Source organism: Perissodus microlepis, unplaced genomic scaffold (assembly GCF_051167445.1).
Source record: "Perissodus microlepis isolate ML-2025 ecotype Zambia unplaced genomic scaffold, ASM5116744v1 scaffold_24, whole genome shotgun sequence".
Taxonomy (NCBI): Eukaryota; Metazoa; Chordata; class Actinopteri; order Cichliformes; family Cichlidae; genus Perissodus; species Perissodus microlepis.
In genome coordinates, this window is record NW_028182046.1 from 193,855 (window position 1) to 215,403 (window position 21,549).

The 21,549-nt window shown below is 36.7% G+C and overlaps 1 protein-coding gene across 1 annotated transcript; it reads left to right on the top strand.

The window, feature by feature from the left end:
- Nucleotides 1-15,813: 15,813 nt before the first annotated feature.
- Nucleotides 15,814-17,181, top strand: LOC146360566 (uncharacterized). The gene has a single exon (XM_084922746.1). The coding sequence runs from the start codon at nucleotides 15,814-15,816 to the stop codon at nucleotides 17,080-17,082; it is 1,269 nt and encodes a 422-aa protein (XP_084778872.1). The 3' UTR covers nucleotides 17,083-17,181.
- The last annotated feature ends 4,368 nt before the right edge of the window (nucleotides 17,182-21,549 follow it).

The window sequence follows — 21,549 nt, forward strand, 5'->3', positions numbered from 1 at the left end:
TCATCCTGGAGCTGTTGCCAAGATTGAATGATGCTCTGCCTCTGTGCTCAAGTTCAGACATAGGCTTTAAGCAACCATGAGCCACTGATAAGCGTGATAGATTAATAAGCATGTATAAAGTGGACTTGTTAAACAGCTCTGATAGGAGAAAGTCAATGAGCACGCAATAAAGTGGACTTGTTAGGGACAGTTTACCATCAGCCTTGATAAAGTTTAACTTCATTTGTATTGAAAGACAGACTTTAAAGAAGATTCTTATTTGAAACTGGTGATAAAATCCAGGTCAGATACAGTTACATACAAGCATACAGTACACACTACTGCTCAAAGGTCAGAGGTCAGTTAGGAAAAGTCCCTGATTTTAATAGAAAATTGGCTTTAATGTAACATCACATGAAGTTTATCAGTAATGTTTCACAGCTTTAATCAAATCATTCATCATCCATAAGTTGTGATGGAAAAATGTCTGCAAGCGTGCAGGAGCCCATTTTTAGAGACAATCATTCCTGTGTTATCATGTTCATTGAAGTTTATCAGGTCAGACGACCAACAGATGATAAGAAATATAATCTTACTAATTATTAGAGTTGAAAAGTACTTTGCTAAGCAAAATTCAATGAGGTTAGGCTGGAGATTGAGACGTTAACATAAAAGGTTCAATTGGTGATGCATGAAAGAAAATAATTTTCTTCTAAAAATCTATTGGAGAATTCTTATTGTAAGAAATGAAAAATATTCAAAGAGTGAAACTTTTTAAAAAAAAATGAAGGTTTTGTGCAGCTGGGTGTTGCAGCCCCTTTAGAGGAAAATGGAAACTTGGTTTCATGAGGTTAAAAACAAACACTGGGATGATTCAGACACATTTATTCTTTCTTTAACCACCACAATAGTTTGAGTTTGTGCAAAAATCTTTAAAAAGCTGTTTTGAGTTATAAGTTAGGCTTTAATGTGTTAAGCTTGCATTAGATAAGACAATGTACCACTGAACACAGGAGGGATTATTGCTGAAAATGGGTCTCTGAACACCTCTGTAGATATTCTATTAAAAATCATTCATGATTTGTGATCAGTGTTAATATTAAGCATTTATATGATTCTTTTGATAAATTGCTGTGATTCAATCTGAAACCAAATTTGAGTCTATTCAGAAAACAAGACATTTCTAATTCACCTCAGACTTTTGAGCTGTAGTCTACATTGTAATGATAGTGTATGGTTATTGATTAGAGCAGATGATATGAGACTATCAGGAGAGACTGTTAAAAAGTTATGAGCTGTCTTGATGCAGAGAAAGTGGAGTTTGTCATCCTGGAGCTGTTGCCAAGATTGAATGATGCTCTGCCTCTGTGCTCAAGTTCAGACATAGGCTTTAAGCAACCATGAGCCACTGATAAGCGTGATAGATTAATAAGCATGTATAAAGTGGACTTGTTAAACAGTTCTGATAGGAGAAAGTCAATGAGCACGCAATAAAGTGGACTTGTTAGGGACAGTTTACCATCAGCCTTGATAAAGTTTAACTTCATTTGTATTGAAAGACAGACTTTAAAGAAGATTCTTATTTGAAACTGGTGATAAAATCCAGGTCAGATACAGTTACATACAAGCATACAGTACACACTACTGCTCAAAGGTCAGAGGTCAGTTAGGAAAAGTCCCTGATTTTAATAGAAAATTGGCTTTAATGTAACATCACATGAAGTTTATCAGTAATGTTTCACAGCTTTAATCAAATCATTCATCATCCATAAGTTGTGATGGAAAAATGTCTGCAAGCGTGCAGGAGCCCATTTTTAGAGACAATCATTCCTGTGTTATCATGTTCATTGAAGTTTATCAGGTCAGACGACCAACAGATGATAAGAAATATAATCTTACTAATTATTGGAGTTGAAAAGTACTTTGCTAAGCAAAATTCAATGAGGTTAGGCTGGAGATTGAGACGTTAACATAAAAGGTTCAGTTGGTGATGCATGAAAGAAAATAATTTTCTTCTAAAAATCTATTGGAGAATTCTGATTGTAAGAAATGAAAAATATTCAAAGAGTGAAACTTTTTAAAAAAAATGAAGGTTTTGTGCAGCTGGGTGTTGTAGCCCCTTTAGAGGAAAATGGAAACTTGGTTTCATGAGGTTAAAAACAAACACTGGGATGATCCAGACACATTTATTCTTTCTTTAATCACCACAATAGTTTGAGTTTGTGCAAAAATCTTTAAAAAGCTGTTTTGAGTTATAAGTTAGGCTTTAATGTGTTAAGCTTGCATTAGATAAGACAATGTACCACTGAACACAGGAGGGATTATTGCTGAAAATGGGTCTCTGAACACCTCTGTAGATATTCTATTAAAAATCATTCATGATTTGTGATCAGTGTTAATATTAAGCATTTATATGATTCTTTTGATAAATTGCTGTGATTCAATCTGAAACCAAATTTGAGTCTATTCAGAAAACAAGACATTTCTAATTCACCTCAGACTTTTGAGCTGTAGTCTACATTGTAATGATAGTGTATGGTTATTGATTAGAGCAGATTATATGAGACTATCAGGAGAGACTGTTAAAAAGTTATGAGCTGTCTTGATGCAGAGAAAGTGGAGTTTGTCATCCTGGAGCTGTTGCCAAGATTGAATGATGCTCTGCCTCTGTGCTCAAGTTCAGACATAGGCTTTAAGCAACCATGAGCCACTGATAAGCGTGATAGATTAATAAGCATGTATAAAGTGGACTTGTTAAACAGTTCTGATAGGAGAAAGTCAATGAGCACGCAATAAAGTGGACTTGTTAGGGACAGTTTACCATCAGCCTTGATAAAGTTTAACTTCATTTGTATTGAAAGACAGACTTTAAAGAAGATTCTTATTTGAAACTGGTGATAAAATCCAGGTCAGATACAGTTACATACAAGCATACAGTACACACTACTGCTCAAAGGTCAGAGGTCAGTTAGGAAAAGTCCCTGATTTTAATAGAAAATTGGCTTTAATGTAACATCACATGAAGTTTATCAGTAATGTTTCACAGCTTTAATCAAATCATTCATCATCCATAAGTTGTGATGGAAAAATGTCTGCAAGCGTGCAGGAGCCCATTTTTAGAGACAATCATTCCTGTGTTATCATGTTCATTGAAGTTTATCAGGTCAGACGACCAACAGATGATAAGAAATATAATCTTACTAATTATTGGAGTTGAAAAGTACTTTGCTAAGCAAAATTCAATGAGGTTAGGCTGGAGATTGAGACGTTAACATAAAAGGTTCAATTGGTGATGCATGAAAGAAAATAATTTTCTTCTAAAAATCTATTGGAGAATTCTGATTGTAAGAAATGAAAAATATTCAAAGAGTGAAACTTTTTAAAAAAAATGAAGGTTTTGTGCAGCTGGGTGTTGCAGCCCCTTTAGAGGAAAATGGAAACTTGGTTTCATGAGGTTAAAAACAAACACTGGGATGATCCAGACACATTTATTCTTTCTTTAATCACCACAATAGTTTGAGTTTGTGCAAAAATCTTTAAAAAGCTGTTTTGAGTTATAAGTTAGGCTTTAATGTGTTAAGCTTGCATTAGATAAGACAATGTACCACTGAACACAGGAGGGATTATTGCTGAAAATGGGTCTCTGAACACCTCTGTAGATATTCTATTAAAAATCATTCATGATTTGTGATCAGTGTTAATATTAAGCATTTATATGATTCTTTTGATAAATTGCTGTGATTCAATCTGAAACCAAATTTGAGTCTATTCAGAAAACAAGACATTTCTAATTCACCTCAGACTTTTGAGCTGTAGTCTACATTGTAATGATAGTGTATGGTTATTGATTAGAGCAGATGATATGAGACTATCAGGAGAGACTGTTAAAAAGTTATGAGCTGTCTTGATGCAGAGAAAGTGGAGTTTGTCATCCTGGAGCTGTTGCCAAGATTGAATGATGCTCTGCCTCTGTGCTCAAGTTCAGACATAGGCTTTAAGCAACCATGAGCCACTGATAAGCGTGATAGATTAATAAGCATGTATAAAGTGGACTTGTTAAACAGCTCTGATAGGAGAAAGTCAATGAGCACGCAATAAAGTGGACTTGTTAGGGACAGTTTACCATCAGCCTTGATAAAGTTTAACTTCATTTGTATTGAAAGACAGACTTTAAAGAAGATTCTTATTTGAAACTGGTGATAAAATCCAGGTCAGATACAGTTACATACAAGCATACAGTACACACTACTGCTCAAAGGTCAGAGGTCAGTTAGGAAAAGTCCCTGATTTTAATAGAAAATTGGCTTTAATGTAACATCACATGAAGTTTATCAGTAATGTTTCACAGCTTTAATCAAATCATTCATCATCCATAAGTTGTGATGGAAAAATGTCTGCAAGCGTGCAGGAGCCCATTTTTAGAGACAATCATTCCTGTGTTATCATGTTCATTGAAGTTTATCAGGTCAGACGACCAACAGATGATAAGAAATATAATCTTACTAATCATTAGAGTTGAAAAGTACTTTGCTAAGCAAAATTCAATGAGGTTAGGCTGGAGATTGAGACGTTAACATAAAAGGTTCAGTTGGTGATGCATGAAAGAAAATAATTTTCTTCTAAAAATCTATTGGAGAATTCTGATTGTAAGAAATGAAAAATATTCAAAGAGTGAAACTTTTTAAAAAAAAAATGAAGGTTTTGTGCAGCTGGGTGTTGCAGCCCCTTTAGAGGAAAATGGAAACTTGGTTTCATGAGGTTAAAAACAAACACTGGGATGATTCAGACACATTTATTCTTTCTTTAATCACCACAATAGTTTGAGTTTGTGCAAAAATCTTTAAAAAGCTGTTTTGAGTTATAAGTTAGGCTTTAATGTGTTAAGCTTGCATTAGATAAGACAATGTACCACTGAACACAGGAGGGATTATTGCTGAAAATGGGTCTCTGAACACCTCTGTAGATATTCTATTAAAAATCATTCATGATTTGTGATCAGTGTTAATATTAAGCATTTATATGATTCTTTTGATAAATTGCTGTGATTCAATCTGAAACCAAATTTGAGTCTATTCAGAAAACAAGACATTTCTAATTCACCTCAGACTTTTGAGCTGTAGTCTACATTGTAATGATAGTGTATGGTTATTGATTAGAGCAGATGATATGAGACTATCAGGAGAGACTGTTAAAAAGTTATGAGCTGTCTTGATGCAGAGAAAGTGGAGTTTGTCATCCTGGAGCTGTTGCCAAGATTGAATGATGCTCTGCCTCTGTGCTCAAGTTCAGACATAGGCTTTAAGCAACCATGAGCCACTGATAAGCGTGATAGATTAATAAGCATGTATAAAGTGGACTTGTTAAACAGCTCTGATAGGAGAAAGTCAATGAGCACGCAATAAAGTGGACTTGTTAGGGACAGTTTACCATCAGCCTTGATAAAGTTTAACTTCATTTGTATTGAAAGACAGACTTTAAAGAAGATTCTTATTTGAAACTGGTGATAAAATCCAGGTCAGATACAGTTACATACAAGCATACAGTACACACTACTGCTCAAAGGTCAGAGGTCAGTTAGGAAAAGTCCCTGATTTTAATAGAAAATTGGCTTTAATGTAACATCACATGAAGTTTATCAGTAATGTTTCACAGCTTTAATCAAATCATTCATCATCCATAAGTTGTGATGGAAAAATGTCTGCAAGCGTGCAGGAGCCCATTTTTAGAGACAATCATTCCTGTGTTATCATGTTCATTGAAGTTTATCAGGTCAGACGACCAACAGATGATAAGAAATATAATCTTACTAATCATTAGAGTTGAAAAGTACTTTGCTAAGCAAAATTCAATGAGGTTAGGCTGGAGATTGAGACGTTAACATAAAAGGTTCAGTTGGTGATGCATGAAAGAAAATAATTTTCTTCTAAAAATCTATTGGAGAATTCTGATTGTAAGAAATGAAAAATATTCAAAGAGTGAAACTTTTTAAAAAAAAAATGAAGGTTTTGTGCAGCTGGGTGTTGCAGCCCCTTTAGAGGAAAATGGAAACTTGGTTTCATGAGGTTAAAAACAAACACTGGGATGATTCAGACACATTTATTCTTTCTTTAATCACCACAATAGTTTGAGTTTGTGCAAAAATCTTTAAAAAGCTGTTTTGAGTTATAAGTTAGGCTTTAATGTGTTAAGCTTGCATTAGATAAGACAATGTACCACTGAACACAGGAGGGATTATTGCTGAAAATGGGTCTCTGAACACCTCTGTAGATATTCTATTAAAAATCATTCATGATTTGTGATCAGTGTTAATATAAAGCATTTATATGATTCTTTTGATAAATTGCTGTGATTCAATCTGAAACCAAATTTGAGTCTGTTCAGAAAACAAGACATTTCTAATTCACCTCAGACTTTTGAGCTGTAGTCTACATTGTAATGATAGTGTATGGTTATTGATTAGAGCAGATGATATGAGACTATCAGGAGAGACTGTTAAAAAGTTATGAGCTGTCTTGATGCAGAGAAAGTGGAGTTTGTCATCCTGGAGCTGTTGCCAAGATTGAATGATGCTCTGCCTCTGTGCTCAAGTTCAGACATAGGCTTTAAGCAACCATGAGCCACTGATAAGCGTGATAGATTAATAAGCATGTATAAAGTGGACTTGTTAAACAGCTCTGATAGGAGAAAGTCACTGAGCACGCAATAAAGTGGACTTGTTAGGGACAGTTTACCATCAGCCTTGATAAAGTTTAACTTCATTTGTATTGAAAGACAGACTTTAAAGAAGATTCTTATTTGAAACTGGTGATAAAATCCAGGTCAGATACAGTTACATACAAGCATACAGTACACACTACTGCTCAAAGGTCAGAGGTCAGTTAGGAAAAGTCCCTGATTTTAATAGAAAATTGGCTTTAATGTAACATCACATGAAGTTTATCAGTAATGTTTCACAGCTTTAATCAAATCATTCATCATCCATAAGTTGTGATGGAAAAATGTCTGCAAGCGTGCAGGAGCCCATTTTTAGAGACAATCATTCCTGTGTTATCATGTTCATTGAAGTTTATCAGGTCAGACGACCAACAGATGATAAGAAATATAATCTTACTAATTATTAGAGTTGAAAAGTACTTTGCTAAGCAAAATTCAATGAGGTTAGGCTGGAGATTGAGACGTTAACATAAAAGGTTCAGTTGGTGGTGCATGAAAGAAAATAATTTTCTTCTAAAAATCTATTGGAGAATTCTGATTGTAAGAAATGAAAAATATTCAAAGAGTGAAACTTTTTAAAAAAAAATGAAGGTTTTGTGCAGCTGGGTGTTGCAGCCCCTTTAGAGGAAAATGGAAACTTGGTTTCATGAGGTTAAAAACAAACACTGGGATGATTCAGACACATTTATTCTTTCTTTAATCACCACAATAGTTTGAGTTTGTGCAAAAATCTTTAAAAAGCTGTTTTGAGTGATAAGTTAGGCTTTAATGTGTTAAGCTTGCATTAGATAAGACAATGTACCACTGAACACAGGAGGGATTATTGCTGAAAATGGGTCTCTGAACACCTCTGTAGATATTCTATTAAAAATCATTGATGATTTGTGATCAGTGTTAATATTAAGCATTTATATGATTCTTTTGATAAATTGCTGTGATTCAATCTGAAACCAAATTTGAGTCTATTCAGAAAACAAGACATTTCTAATTCACCTCAGACTTTTGAGCTGTAGTCTACATTGTAATGATAGTGTATGGTTATTGATTAGAGCAGATGATATGAGACTATCAGGAGAGACTGTTAAAAAGTTATGAGCTGTCTTGATGCAGAGAAAGTGGAGTTTGTCATCCTGGAGCTGTTGCCAAGATTGAATGATGCTCTGCCTCTGTGCTCAAGTTCAGACATAGGCTTTAAGCAACCATGAGCCACTGATAAGCGTGATAGATTAATAAGCATGTATAAAGTGGACTTGTTAAACAGCTCTGATAGGAGAAAGTCACTGAGCACGCAATAAAGTGGACTTGTTAGGGACAGTTTACCATCAGCCTTGATAAAGTTTAACTTCATTTGTATTGAAAGACAGACTTTAAAGAAGATTCTTATTTGAAACTGGTGATAAAATCCAGGTCAGATACAGTTACATACAAGCATACAGTACACACTACTGCTCAAAGGTCAGAGGTCAGTTAGGAAAAGTCCCTGATTTTAATAGAAAATTGGCTTTAATGTAACATCACATGAAGTTTATCAGTAATGTTTCACAGCTTTAATCAAATCATTCATCATCCATAAGTTGTGATGGAAAAATGTCTGCAAGCGTGCAGGAGCCCATTTTTAGAGACAATCATTCCTGTGTTATCATGTTCATTGAAGTTTATCAGGTCAGACGACCAACAGATGATAAGAAATATAATCTTACTAATCATTAGAGTTGAAAAGTACTTTGCTAAGCAAAATTCAATGAGGTTAGGCTGGAGATTGAGACGTTAACATAAAAGGTTCAGTTGGTGATGCATGAAAGAAAATAATTTTCTTCTAAAAATCTATTGGAGAATTCTGATTGTAAGAAATGAAAAATATTCAAAGAGTGAAACTTTTTAAAAAAAAATGAAGGTTTTGTGCAGCTGGGTGTTGCAGCCCCTTTAGAGGAAAATGGAAACTTGGTTTCATGAGGTTAAAAACAAACACTGGGATGATCCACACACATTTATTCTTTCTTTAATCACCACAATAGTTTGAGTTTGTGCAAAAATCTTTAAAAAGCTGTTTTGAGTTATAAGTTAGGCTTTAATGTGTTAAGCTTGCATTAGATAAGACAATGTACCACTGAACACAGGAGGGATTATTGCTGAAAATGGGTCTCTGAACACCTCTGTAGATATTCTATTAAAAATCATTCATGATTTGTGATCAGTGTTAATATTAAGCATTTATATGATTCTTTTGATAAATTGCTGTGATTCAATCTGAAACCAAATTTGAGTCTATTCAGAAAACAAGACATTTCTAATTCACCTCAGACTTTTGAGCTGTAGTCTACATTGTAATGATAGTGTATGGTTATTGATTAGAGCAGATGATATGAGACTATCAGGAGAGACTGTTAAAAAGTTATGAGCTGTCTTGATGCAGAGAAAGTGGAGTTTGTCATCCTGGAGCTGTTGCCAAGATTGAATGATGCTCTGCCTCTGTGCTCAAGTTCAGACATAGGCTTTAAGCAACCATGAGCCACTGATAAGCGTGATAGATTAATAAGCATGTATAAAGTGGACTTGTTAAACAGCTCTGATAGGAGAAAGTCACTGAGCACGCAATAAAGTGGACTTGTTAGGGACAGTTTACCATCAGCCTTGATAAAGTTTAACTTCATTTGTATTGAAAGACAGACTTTAAAGAAGATTCTTATTTGAAACTGGTGATAAAATCCAGGTCAGATACAGTTACATACAAGCATACAGTACACACTACTGCTCAAAGGTCAGAGGTCAGTTAGGAAAAGTCCCTGATTTTAATAGAAAATTGGCTTTAATGTAACATCACATGAAGTTTATCAGTAATGTTTCACAGCTTTAATCAAATCCTTCATCATCCATAAGTTGTGATGGAAAAATGTCTGCAAGCGTGCAGGAGCCCATTTTTAGAGACAATCATTCCTGTGTTATCATGTTCATTGAAGTTTATCAGGTCAGACGACCAACAGATGATAAGAAATATAATCTTACTAATTATTAGAGTTGAAAAGTACTTTGCTAAGCAAATTTCAATGAGGTTAGGCTGGAGATTGAGACGTTAACATAAAAGGTTCAGTTGGTGATGCATGAAAGAAAATAATTTTCTTCTAAAAATCTATTGGAGAATTCTGATTGTAAGAAATGAAAAATATTCAAAGAGTGAAACTTTTTTAAAAAAAATGAAGGTTTTGTGCAGCTGGGTGTTGCAGCCCCTTTAGAGGAAAATGGAAACTTGGTTTCATGAGGTTAAAAACAAACACTGGGATGATCCAGACACATTTATTCTTTCTTTAATCACCACAATAGTTTGAGTTTGTGCAAAAATCTTTAAAAAGCTGTTTTGAGTTATAAGTTAGGCTTTAATGTGTTAAGCTTGCATTAGATAAGACAATGTACCACTGAACACAGGAGGGATTATTGCTGAAAATGGGTCTCTGAACACCTCTGTAGATATTCTATTAAAAATCATTCATGATTTGTGATCAGTGTTAATATTAAGCATTTATATGATTCTTTTGATAAATTGCTGTGATTCAATCTGAAACCAAATTTGAGTCTATTCAGAAAACAAGACATTTCTAATTCACCTCAGACTTTTGAGCTGTAGTCTACATTGTAATGATAGTGTATGGTTATTGATTAGAGCAGATGATATGAGACTATCAGGAGAGACTGTTAAAAAGTTATGAGCTGTCTTGATGCAGAGAAAGTGGAGTTTGTCATCCTGGAGCTGTTGCCAAGATTGAATGATGCTCTGCCTCTGTGCTCAAGTTCAGACATAGGCTTTAAGCAACCATGAGCCACTGATAAGCGTGATAGATTAATAAGCATGTATAAAGTGGACTTGTTAAACAGTTCTGATAGGAGAAAGTCAATGAGCACGCAATAAAGTGGACTTGTTAGGGACAGTTTACCATCAGCCTTGATAAAGTTTAACTTATTTTGTATTGAAAGACAGACTTTAAAGTAGATTCTTATTTGAAACTGGTGATAAAATCCAGGTCAGACACAGTTACATACAAGCATACAGTACACACTACTGCTCAAAGGTCAGAGGTCAGTTAGAAAAGTCCCTGCTTTTAATAGAAAATTGGCTTTAATGTAACATCACATGAAGGTTATCAGTAATGTTTCACAGCTTTAATCAAATCCTTCATCATCCATAATTGTGATGGAAAAATGTCTGCAAACGTGCAGGAGCCCATTTATAGAGACAATCATTCCTGTGTTATAATGTTCATTGAAGTTTATCAGGTCAGACGACCAACAGATGATAAGAAATATAATCTTACTAATTATTAGAGTTGAAAAGTACTTTGCTAAGCAAAATTCAATGAGGTTAGGCTGGAGATTGAGACGTTAACATAAAAGGTTCAGTTGGTGATGCATGAAAGAAAATAATTTTCTTCTAAAAATCTATTGGAGAATTCTGATTGTAAGAAATGAAAAATATTCAAAGAGTGAAACTTTTTTTAAAAAAACGAAGGTTTTGTGCAGCTGGGTGTTGCAGCCCCTTTAGAGGAAAATGGAAACTTGGTTTCATGAGGTTAAAAACAAACACTGGGATGATCCAGACACATTTATTCTTTCTTTAATCACCACAATAGTTTGAGTTTGTGCAAAAATCTTTAAAAAGCTGTTTTGAGTTATAAGTTAGGCTTTAATGTGTTAAGCTTGCATTAGATAAGACAATGTACCACTGAACACAGGAGGGATTATTGCTGAAAATGGGTCTCTGAACACCTCTGTAGATATTCTATTAAAAATCATTCATGATTTGTGATCAGTGTTAATATTAAGCATTTATATGATTCTTTTGATAAATTGCTGTGATTCAATCTGAAACCAAATTTGAGTCTTTTCAGAAAACAAGACATTTCTAATTCACCTCAGACTTTTGAGCTGTAGTCTACATTGTAATGATAGTGTATGGTTATTGATTAGAGCAGATGATATGAGACTATCAGGAGAGACTGTTAAAAAGTTATGAGCTGTCTTGATGCAGAGAAAGTGGAGTTTGTCATCCTGGAGCTGTTGCCAAGATTGAATGATGCTCTGCCTCTGTGCTCAAGTTCAGACATAGGCTTTAAGCAACCATGAGCCACTGATAAGCGTGATAGATTAATAAGCATGTATAAAGTGGACTTGTTAAACAGTTCTGATAGGAGAAAGTCACTGAGCACGCAATAAAGTGGACTTGTTAGGGACAGTTTACCATCAGCCTTGATAAAGTTTGACTTATTTTGTATTGAAAGACAGACTTTAAAGAAGATTCTTATTTGAAACTGGTGATAAAATCCAGGTCAGATACAGTTACATACAAGCATACAGTACACACTACTGCTCAAAGGTCAGAGGTCAGTTAGGAAAAGTCCCTGATTTTAATAGAAAATTGGCTTTAATGTAACATCACATGAAGTTTATCAGTAATGTTTCACAGCTTTAATCAAATCATTCATCATCCATAAGTTGTGATGGAAAAATGTCTGCAAACGTGCAGGAGCCCGTTTTTAGAGACAATCATTCCTGTGTTATAATGTTCATTGAAGTTTATCAGGTCAGACGACCAACAGATGATAAGAAATATAATCTTACTAATTATTGGAGTTGAAAAGTACTTTGCTAAGCAAAATTCAATGAGGTTAGGCTGGAGAATGAGACGTTAACATAAAAGGTTCAGTTGGTGATGCATGAAAGAAAATAATTTTCTTCTAAAAATCTATTGGAGAATTCTGATTGTAAGAAATGAAAAATATTCAAAGAGTGAAACTGATTCACACAGTAGAAATTTGTATTCATCGTTCATATTGGGTTTTTTTTTCTGATTTCAGTTTTTATTCGTGAGTGTAGTTTTTATTTGCATGATTTTATTCTGTTTGTATCACATTGTTTCAGTGTGTTATTTTACATTGTTTTAATCCACTGTGGATTGGCTGGCAATGGGACAAATTAGCTGATAGTGATCACATGTTGAGGCATGGGTGTGTCCAGAGGTGTCCTTTCAGCTGTTTAAAGGTCGTATTAAAAGGAAGCAAGCTGAGCACTGGAAGGAGACAGGCCCTAGATTGGAAGAGGAACGCATGAAGGCCAGGTGGAAAAGAGGGAGCCGCTGCGTGATTGTGGGGGGGTGCGACGCCTCGTCTGGAGACCGGTCAGCGTGATGTGGTGACCCAGTCCCGACAGCAGGAATGGCGCGGCGACAGTAGGAGTCAACGTGTGTGATTGACATCAGGGCAGATGTATACCACTGCCTGCATTTGTGAGTAGTGTCTCACTGTTGTTCACTGGGTGCAGCCATGTTGGGAGAGGGTCGCCATGGCTATAAGCCAGGGCAACTTCCGGGATGATGGTTCTGGCTCCTGTTTGTTTTTACTTACAGGTGATGACGTGAGGCGAGCCGCGGACCGCGGTGGTATCGAGCGACGGACTCCAATGCAGAATGCGAACTGGGCTGGGATGTGATGGGCCCAGTGGTGGGATTTTTGTGCATGACGAGAATTGTATTTTTTACCAGTTTTAGAATAATCTTATCCAGTCTCAGTGGGAATTTTAGCATATCGAGAATATTTCATTATATACTTTTTTTCTTAGTATCTGGTTTGTTTTATTCCTGCTGTCCACCTCGTGGAATAAACATGAATGAAACAATACTTTCCTGTCAAAAACAATATTTTAGTCAGGGCTAGCGGAAAGTTTCATATATATCATGAACATCTTTCCTCTTTGTCTTCCTGTAGTTTAGTTTCATTTTCTTACCCCAACCGGTGGAGGCAGATGGCCCCTCCCTGATTCTGGTTCTGCCGAAAATGGAGTTTTTCCTTCCCACTGTTGCCAAGTTCTTGCTCATAGGGGGTCATTTGATTGTTGGGGCTTTCTCTGTACTATTGCACAACCTTTATCTTACCATATATTTCAAGTTAATATGTTGTGAACTGGCTTGATTTAAATCAAATTGAACTGCATTCACTTAAAACCAAATATAACTTGTAATCGAATCTATTCAAATCCTTCAAGTCATCTCACTCAATTTGGACTAGCACTGAAAAATACACTGACATCCTCTGTTTCCCAATTAGCAGATCAGAGGTTGCTGTTTTATTCATGACTCAATACTTGAATGGTTTTATCCTGTTTATAAATAAACATTTAAAAAGGACATTGCTTCATTGTCTGATTCATTCTTTGTCTGTGTCAGTCCTTAATACACACACGTATACAATAATTCTAGTTGCCATAGTCTCCGGAGACGTGCTCTGTTTTCTCATACTTTTCTTCACTGTTTACCTCATTCTGCCCAATAAAATGTACAAATTTTTGTAAACAATGACTTGTTTTATGCCATTAAAAAACTGTCTCCATATGAGGACGTACTTGAAAAGAAAAAGTCACCACTTTGCATTTTACAAATCAAGTAAACAAACACGGGGCTATTTATCATATAACTAACTTTTAGGTATGTGGGATAGAAGGATAGGAGCTTTAAATGTTGTGCCTCCATAATTATTCTAGAGTCTTTACAGTGTTCAGCGCCTGATGTGATTTGGTGCTACATACATAAACTTGAAGTGAATTAATCCACCTGTTCACAGGAGATCACAGGAAGATGACACCAAACATCAGAAGATCTTATTGTGTGCCACAGTAAAAGGGTGGTTTCTTGGGACTAAAGCACATAATAAACTACAGCAGAAGCTCACATAAAGCAGGAAATAAGCAGGCACCACTTGATCTGCTAATGCACGTTTCACACTTTTATTGTTGCCTCATTCACTAACAGTTTAATGGTGCAAGATTACCATACACATAATTAGGATATCTGCATGACACATCTGGGGTTAACTGATATTAATTGTCAGAGGAGGAAGGTGGAAAATATCATGGCTAGTTTTGTTTGAAAGGCATCAACAGAAAAACACACACAGAAAAAAGTGATGAGGTGAAGAAAGACACAATAAGTCTGCTGTCGTTTTAGATGTCAGCAGCTACTTTGTATAGTCCTATATCTCTGATATTAGAAATAATTTAAATGAGTTAAAATACACCTTTATTTTGATAGAGTTCAGATGGATGCCTAGCATGACTAATGAGTAGATCCTCCAAAAAAAACAACAGACTTCTAATTCACTCAAACCGCTTTCTAATAAAGAGGAAGCACTAATGTAACTCACCTCCTCAGTCGAGGTGCAGGGGTTACATTTTAACTCTCTCTCTCTCTTACATTCAAACCCTCTCTTAGTTCACACTAGAACAGGCCGCCACACCATCATTTGGTTTAATATGAGTGGAACAACTAAACCGCACAGACTTTATTTGATCAGTTAGGTCAACCTTTTATTAATATCAGGGTTCATACACATCTTTCAGGGTCAAATTCAAGCACTGTTTAAGCACATTCAAGGTCCATTTTCAAGCTTTTCCAGCACATTACCAAAAAAGAAGAAAGCATGTTTCACTTTGCATCACCTCAGTAAGACCATGTAGAAATTTAAACAAATCATCTTAGGTCGACTTAAATGTCTTTTATGTCTGTTTTTTGTTAAAACAGAGAAAAATGCACCTCACAAAATACTGAAAAAGGAAACGGTTGCCTTACATGCATATAGTGTACAAACTCAACAAACACATTCCTCTTAAAAATTAAGATGTGCAAATGTGAACAAATCAACTTGTTAGAGATCTTCATCTCCACTGTAAATAAACAACAACCCAGAAAACAAGAAAACTGCACCAAACACCACAAACACCAACAAATTAATGTCTTCTCATCAGATATTGAAGCTTCTTTCCTGTGTGACATAAAAAATAGGAGACAGATGTTTGTTTGTTTTTGTTCTTTTTAACTAGTTAAGCACCCACGCCCAGAAAAATGGGGACATTTCATTTTCGAGCAGGAAGCTCCCCCTTTTTGTTACCCTTTAGATGAATAGAGTTTTTTAATTAAATGCATATTCTTTAATAAATGTTATCTTTTATAAAAAGTAGGATAATTAAAAAAAACTTGTATTATAGTTCTATTGCGTAGAACAAAAACTGTCTTGTTTTCTGTTGTGTGTTATATAATATTAGGGATGTTTGTGACAATTAATTTCTTAATTAATTAACTCCAACATGTTTCCAAGAAAAAAACAACCAATTCAAAAAGATTACGCCGCCTCTCCTTCCTGGCGTGGCCGGCCAATTTCCCCAAATGGCGTCTCATCCTTCCAAAGGGCATTAGAGGAGAGTAGGAAGGAAAACTACCATCTCCAGAAAAAAATGCAACAAATTGAAGAAGAGAAACTTCAACTGGAGGACAAGTGTAGACGAATGGAAGCCCAAAATAAAGAGCTGGAAGACAGACAACAGCGCCAGCCGGACATAAAAATTATTAATGAGGGCTGGGGAATCAAGTTTGCTCAGACCCGAGAGCAAATTGTGCACCTCATTAAAGAAAACAAGCAAAAGAGTGCAGAACTAAAACAAATGACCAACCAGCTCCAAGACAAGAAAACGATGACTGATAAGATACAATGGGATCTCCAATACATGGACCGAAGGAATCAGCTCCTCCAAAGACAGCTCCATGAAGCTGTGGAAGAAAAGAAAGAAATCCTCCAACAGAAGGAAGAGCATGACAAAAAGCAAAGAGACATGCAGCACGAACTGAAGAGCATGCAGGAAAAATACCGAATGCTGAAAGAAAGCCTGGATGAAACACTGCGCCAAAATAAAGACCTTCTTCAACAGAAAGAGCAACAACAAGAAAGACTGAAAGAAGGAAAACATATTGTCCAGGACTTTGAGTCTAAAAATCTAAAACTGCAAGAGTTTTGTAATCAGCCGGAGGACAAAGCAACTAAAGTGGAAGAAGAAAAGGACAAACTGGAGAAACGGTGCTCACAGATGCTCACAGGGATTTTGGTGGAATTCAATAACTTGAAGCGTGAACACACTCAAATGCAGGCACAAAAACAACAAGACAAAATACGTGAAGACCTGCAGCTCACACTCCAAGAAATCCAGAAAAGAAACGAGCAGTTAGAAGACAAGCACAAGGAGGTCCAACAGAGAAATGCAGACATGCACAAGGACAAGCTGATACAGGAGGCAACATCCAAACAACTCAAAGACAAGCTTGAAGAACAACAAGCAACATTAGAAGAGATGGAACAAAGATGTGAGAAACTTGAAAAGCAAAACACAGAAACAATCGATGAGTTGAGAAATCTCATCCTGGAGAAAAAAGCGCTCGTGGAAAAGTGCATGAAAAAAAAGAAAAAATGGTTCCACTTGTTCCGGAGGAGAGACGCTACTGCTTCCTCACCTGATGTAGCCTCGTCTTGCTCCACCTCTGTTAACCCCCCCAACCAGTCCCGGCAGTTGACTGTCCCCTCCTGAGCCTGGTTCTGCCGGAGGTTTCTGCCCGTTTAAAGGCAGTTTTTCCTCCCCACTGTCACCTGGTGCGTGCTCAGAGGGGATTGTTGGGGTTTTCTCTCCTCTGCCTTTTATCTTCATTTACTTGTTTAACTTTTTTCATTATTACTTCGTTTTACCTTGTTTCTTTATTTACTTGCTTGTTTAACTTTTTTTTTTCAACTTATCTAAAAACCAATTGAATTTATCCTTTGAGTATTTTTCATCTCATCTTTACAGAATTTTTCCAAAACATTTTCAAACATTCAGATCTGTCTTTTATTTTCTTCTTGAAACCTCATAAATGGTGAACTAAAAACCCCGGAATATGGTTTGAAACATTGTTTCAGCTGAAACTGGCATAACATGCTTGAGTGTGTGTGTGTGTGTGTGTGTGTGTGTGTGTGTGTGTGTGTGTGTGTGTGTGTGTGTGTGTGTGTGTGTGAGTGTGTGAGACAGGTGACAGGGTATCACTAGTTAGGTCATCATGTTTAGGCTCATTCACTCCAAAATTATTTAGGCTAAATCTTTAAAACAGTGTCATTGCATACACATTTTCAATTCACTCCAATCGCACAAATGCAGAAATAATTATTTGCAGTATCTTATTTATTATGAGATTATGTCATGACTGATCATTTGCACCCACACCATCAAAAATGGCATGTTTAATCGGTTATAAGAAAAGGTCAGAAATATAAGTGCCAACATGAGCAATGTCCACAGAAACCTCTGAATCTCAGCTCAAAGCTCAAATAAACCATTTCTACAACCACCAAACAAAGCAAAGACACCAAACAGTTAAAAGAGCAGTGACGTCACCATGAATCTGTGGTCAGGTAATATCCATATTTTGATTGATGATTTTCTGGAGTTAAATGTGAACCGAAGCATATTTTCAAAGGTGTTATATGCTATAAAATACTTTTAAATAAAATAATCTCTAGTTAATTAGGTGTGGGAAATTAAAAAAAATCTCATTTTTCTATGTTTGAGTCACAGCAACTTCACTGGGCTCACATTTTACTGATTCCATTCTTTACTTGCATGTTTTAAACGCTTAAAGCACTTTCACGGGTTTTTATATTCTTTTGAAAATTCATGTGAACTCAAGCTGTCAGAATTGTAATGTAAGCTTTGATAATTGTCCACATTTGTCATTTTGACGATTATCCGTTTATTTTAATGAATACAGCAAACAGAAAAAAACTAACAAATTAACAAACGCGGCTCCTAATAAGACAAAACCTGATGATGCTGCAAAACGCAGTTAAGTGAGAGGAGGCTGTAAAATGGAATAACTGAAAAAGTGGCAGTGTACAGAGGTGGCGTTCCTCACCCTCTGGGTATCCGTAGAGGTTGTCAACAAAGTTGGAGATGGTGTAGTCGAACGCCGCAGCTGAGATGCCGTCGTTGTCCTCACTGTCGTCCACAAACTTCAGCCCCTCTCCCTGGTTCACTCCTATCAGGATGTCATAGTTTAGGAACATGCTGAGTGCTGGAACAGAGCCTGTGTGCATCACAAGTCTACAACAGGAAGTGCAGCTGAAACACAGCTTTGGGAATTGGCAGCATTTCATTTCCCAGTAAACAAAAAAAACATTAGCTGTTGGCTAAAATCCCTACTATAAACTGTAAATACTGCAAATATGTGCAAAGAGCTGCAAACTAATATATATACATTGCAAACAATAAATACACGTTCCAAAATAAAAACACCTCTGCAAATAAAGTGGAAACGTTTGCTCTTGCAGCGCTTCGCATCAACATGTATATGAGGCACTTTTGAGATTTGATCTGTGCATAGGTGCATCTTTGATGTGCAGCTCAGAGATCCACAATCCAGCACGTTTCTGTTTCTCTGACCGTCAGGCTGGCTGATCCGAGGTCACGTCAGAGCTTTATTTTTTATCTATATGTAACAGACAGTTGGTAGCTCTCCTTCCACGCATTTCATACCACACAGCAGGCAGACTGCTGGTTGGTTGACCAGAGTTTTTCAGTGCTTGTCTGCATTAACACTTCTCGAGAGGCGTAGGTGCCAAAAAGTGAATCCGGAGCCGAATGTAGCAGCTGCAGCACGGCACACAGAGCAAATATTTTCATGGGGTAGTATCAGAAATAAGACCTTTGAATATGTAGTCCCTTTAACTTCTTTCCTTCTATTAAACCCTTTGACAAACAGCCATCCAGTGTCCTCTGACATGTGCTCTTATCATTTGTTCCTGATGCTCAGATACAATCCTGGACTCAACATATGTGGCTGTGTCTCTGTCCTTGCTATAGATATGTGTTATTGTGCAAAATAAGGTTAAATAAATTAAGAAATAAATGCCCTCTGTTACATTTCATAGAAACCTTCATTGTGGAATGATTAAAAGCATAAGAAAAAAAATAACAATGTTAAAATAAAAAATTTGAACACAATGAGAGTTAGATGAGGTTTTGATTCAAGAATAAGAATAAAAAAATGAACACATGGTTCCCTGTGATGCTGCTGAACACGAGTACTTCACTTCAGAGATTTCAGCCGACACTGGTGTGACAGCAAAGGGAGTCATGGGACTACATCGTAATCTGTCCTGTGGGCCATTTAAAAGCAGCTTTGCTGGCTAACCACTGCCGTCAAAGCAAAAAAACTAAAGAAACATTGCACCTTCATTCTTTTTTTCTTACGTCCTTCTGACCTTTTCACCGTGTTTTCTTTGAGTCTTTACAACAAGAGTGTAAAGTTAATAGCAGTAAATGTCAAGGCTTTCTGATTCTCAGTGAGATAGAGCAAGCTAGAGGAGCAGAGAGGAATGTGTTAAATGAGGGTTAACTAACACACTGATCCCAGAACAGACCGCATGTACAAATCAAGTTCTCTCCTTAGTTCGTTTTCATCCTCCTAGTCCTCGTCCTCATCTCCTTGTAACCCTGTTTTTATTCCTTGGGATGAAAAAGCAAAAAGGGGCCCAAATCTACTCCTGCAGGAACAATCGGTCATTGTTTGTTTTTTAAACTGCTGAGATATGAAGCGATCCTCGCTTGTTTGTCTCTAGTTAGTCTGCAGTTTTTATGTTAACACAAATGCATGAGTATTTTACTGACTCACTAACTGACACTGGCACTATGGGCGGTTTAGAGGCGGCGTATGTACACAGATTGAGGAGGATCTAAGTATGACGTGGATGACAGAGGAAATCGGGCGTGGCCCTCCTGTCAAAGTTCATTCCCACTTTGAGTTTTTGTTTCAGAGACGGTTCAGCCTGATGTAAATTCACTGCTAGAAGAAAAATACCCTATAAATCTATTAGCAGCTATGGTTTAGGTAGCAGAGCGTAAACTAACACGTCACTTGGAGATAACTGTAGATTTTTCCTTTATGGTTTCAAATGTAAGCTGGGTGATTTGGTTTTTGTTTTAAACTGAGCAAACCTGGTCTTCTCCTGAGGACTGCTGCAGGCATAGCTGGACTGGCCATCGGGCATACCGGGCATTTGCCCGGTGGGCCGATGGTAATTTTTCGTTTTAAATGGGCTGACGTTTTGTTGTTGTTGTCTTTTTTTCCATAACCGTGTAAACAGTGAAAGGTGGCGGATTGGACAGATGCTGGCAGACGTGTAAAAATAACTCAATTGTTTGGTAGTGGCTATGGTGGAGCTTTCACAGATTCAGTAAAATTAGCAAGTGGTGGAGGCCAGCAGGTGGATGGGGGAAAGGACTGGAGGTGGAGAGACCCAAGGCGGCCGCCAGTCCGACTGTCAGGTGAAATGAGCTTCAGGTAAGAAGTTATGACCTGCAGTCTATCTGGGTCAAACCAAGTTTAGGTGTAGTTTATTTTCGTTGTGCTAACTTTTTACAGTCAGTTACAATAACTGTGTACTAGCTAGCATGATGGAGTTTCTGTACAGTTGGGTGGGTGCTATGATGTTACTGGTGAACTTTATTTTATTCATAAGGTTAGTTAGTAGAGTTGCCAACCGTGCCATAAAAAACGGAATCCTCTGGTATTCAGAGTTAATATTATGCGGTTTGTATTGAGCTGAAAATAAACGCGATTTGTCCCGTACTTCAGCTACAATAAAAAAAAGACACAAAGCTGGAGTTATTCTGTGTCTTTACGCTGTCAGCTGCCTCTTCTTCTCTCACTCTCCCCCCTCCCTCTCCTGCTGCTACTTCAATCATGAAACTGATCAATGATCAGCTGATCGGCGTTTCTGCCACAAGTCCCGTTGTTTATCTCCCGCTTTGCGCCAGAAAGAGGAAACTAGCAGAGGTCGCGTTAAACAGCAGAAGCGCCTTTAAACTTGATCAGCTGTTGTTAGAATTTATTTAATATTACTTTCTAGTATCAGCTGATGTTTGTTGGAGCCACGGCCATAAAAGCTGCTGGTCATGATATCGGTTTGGTTATCTGGTGAGAGGGAAACATGAAGATGAAACCAGGAGATGTCCTTACTGAATCAT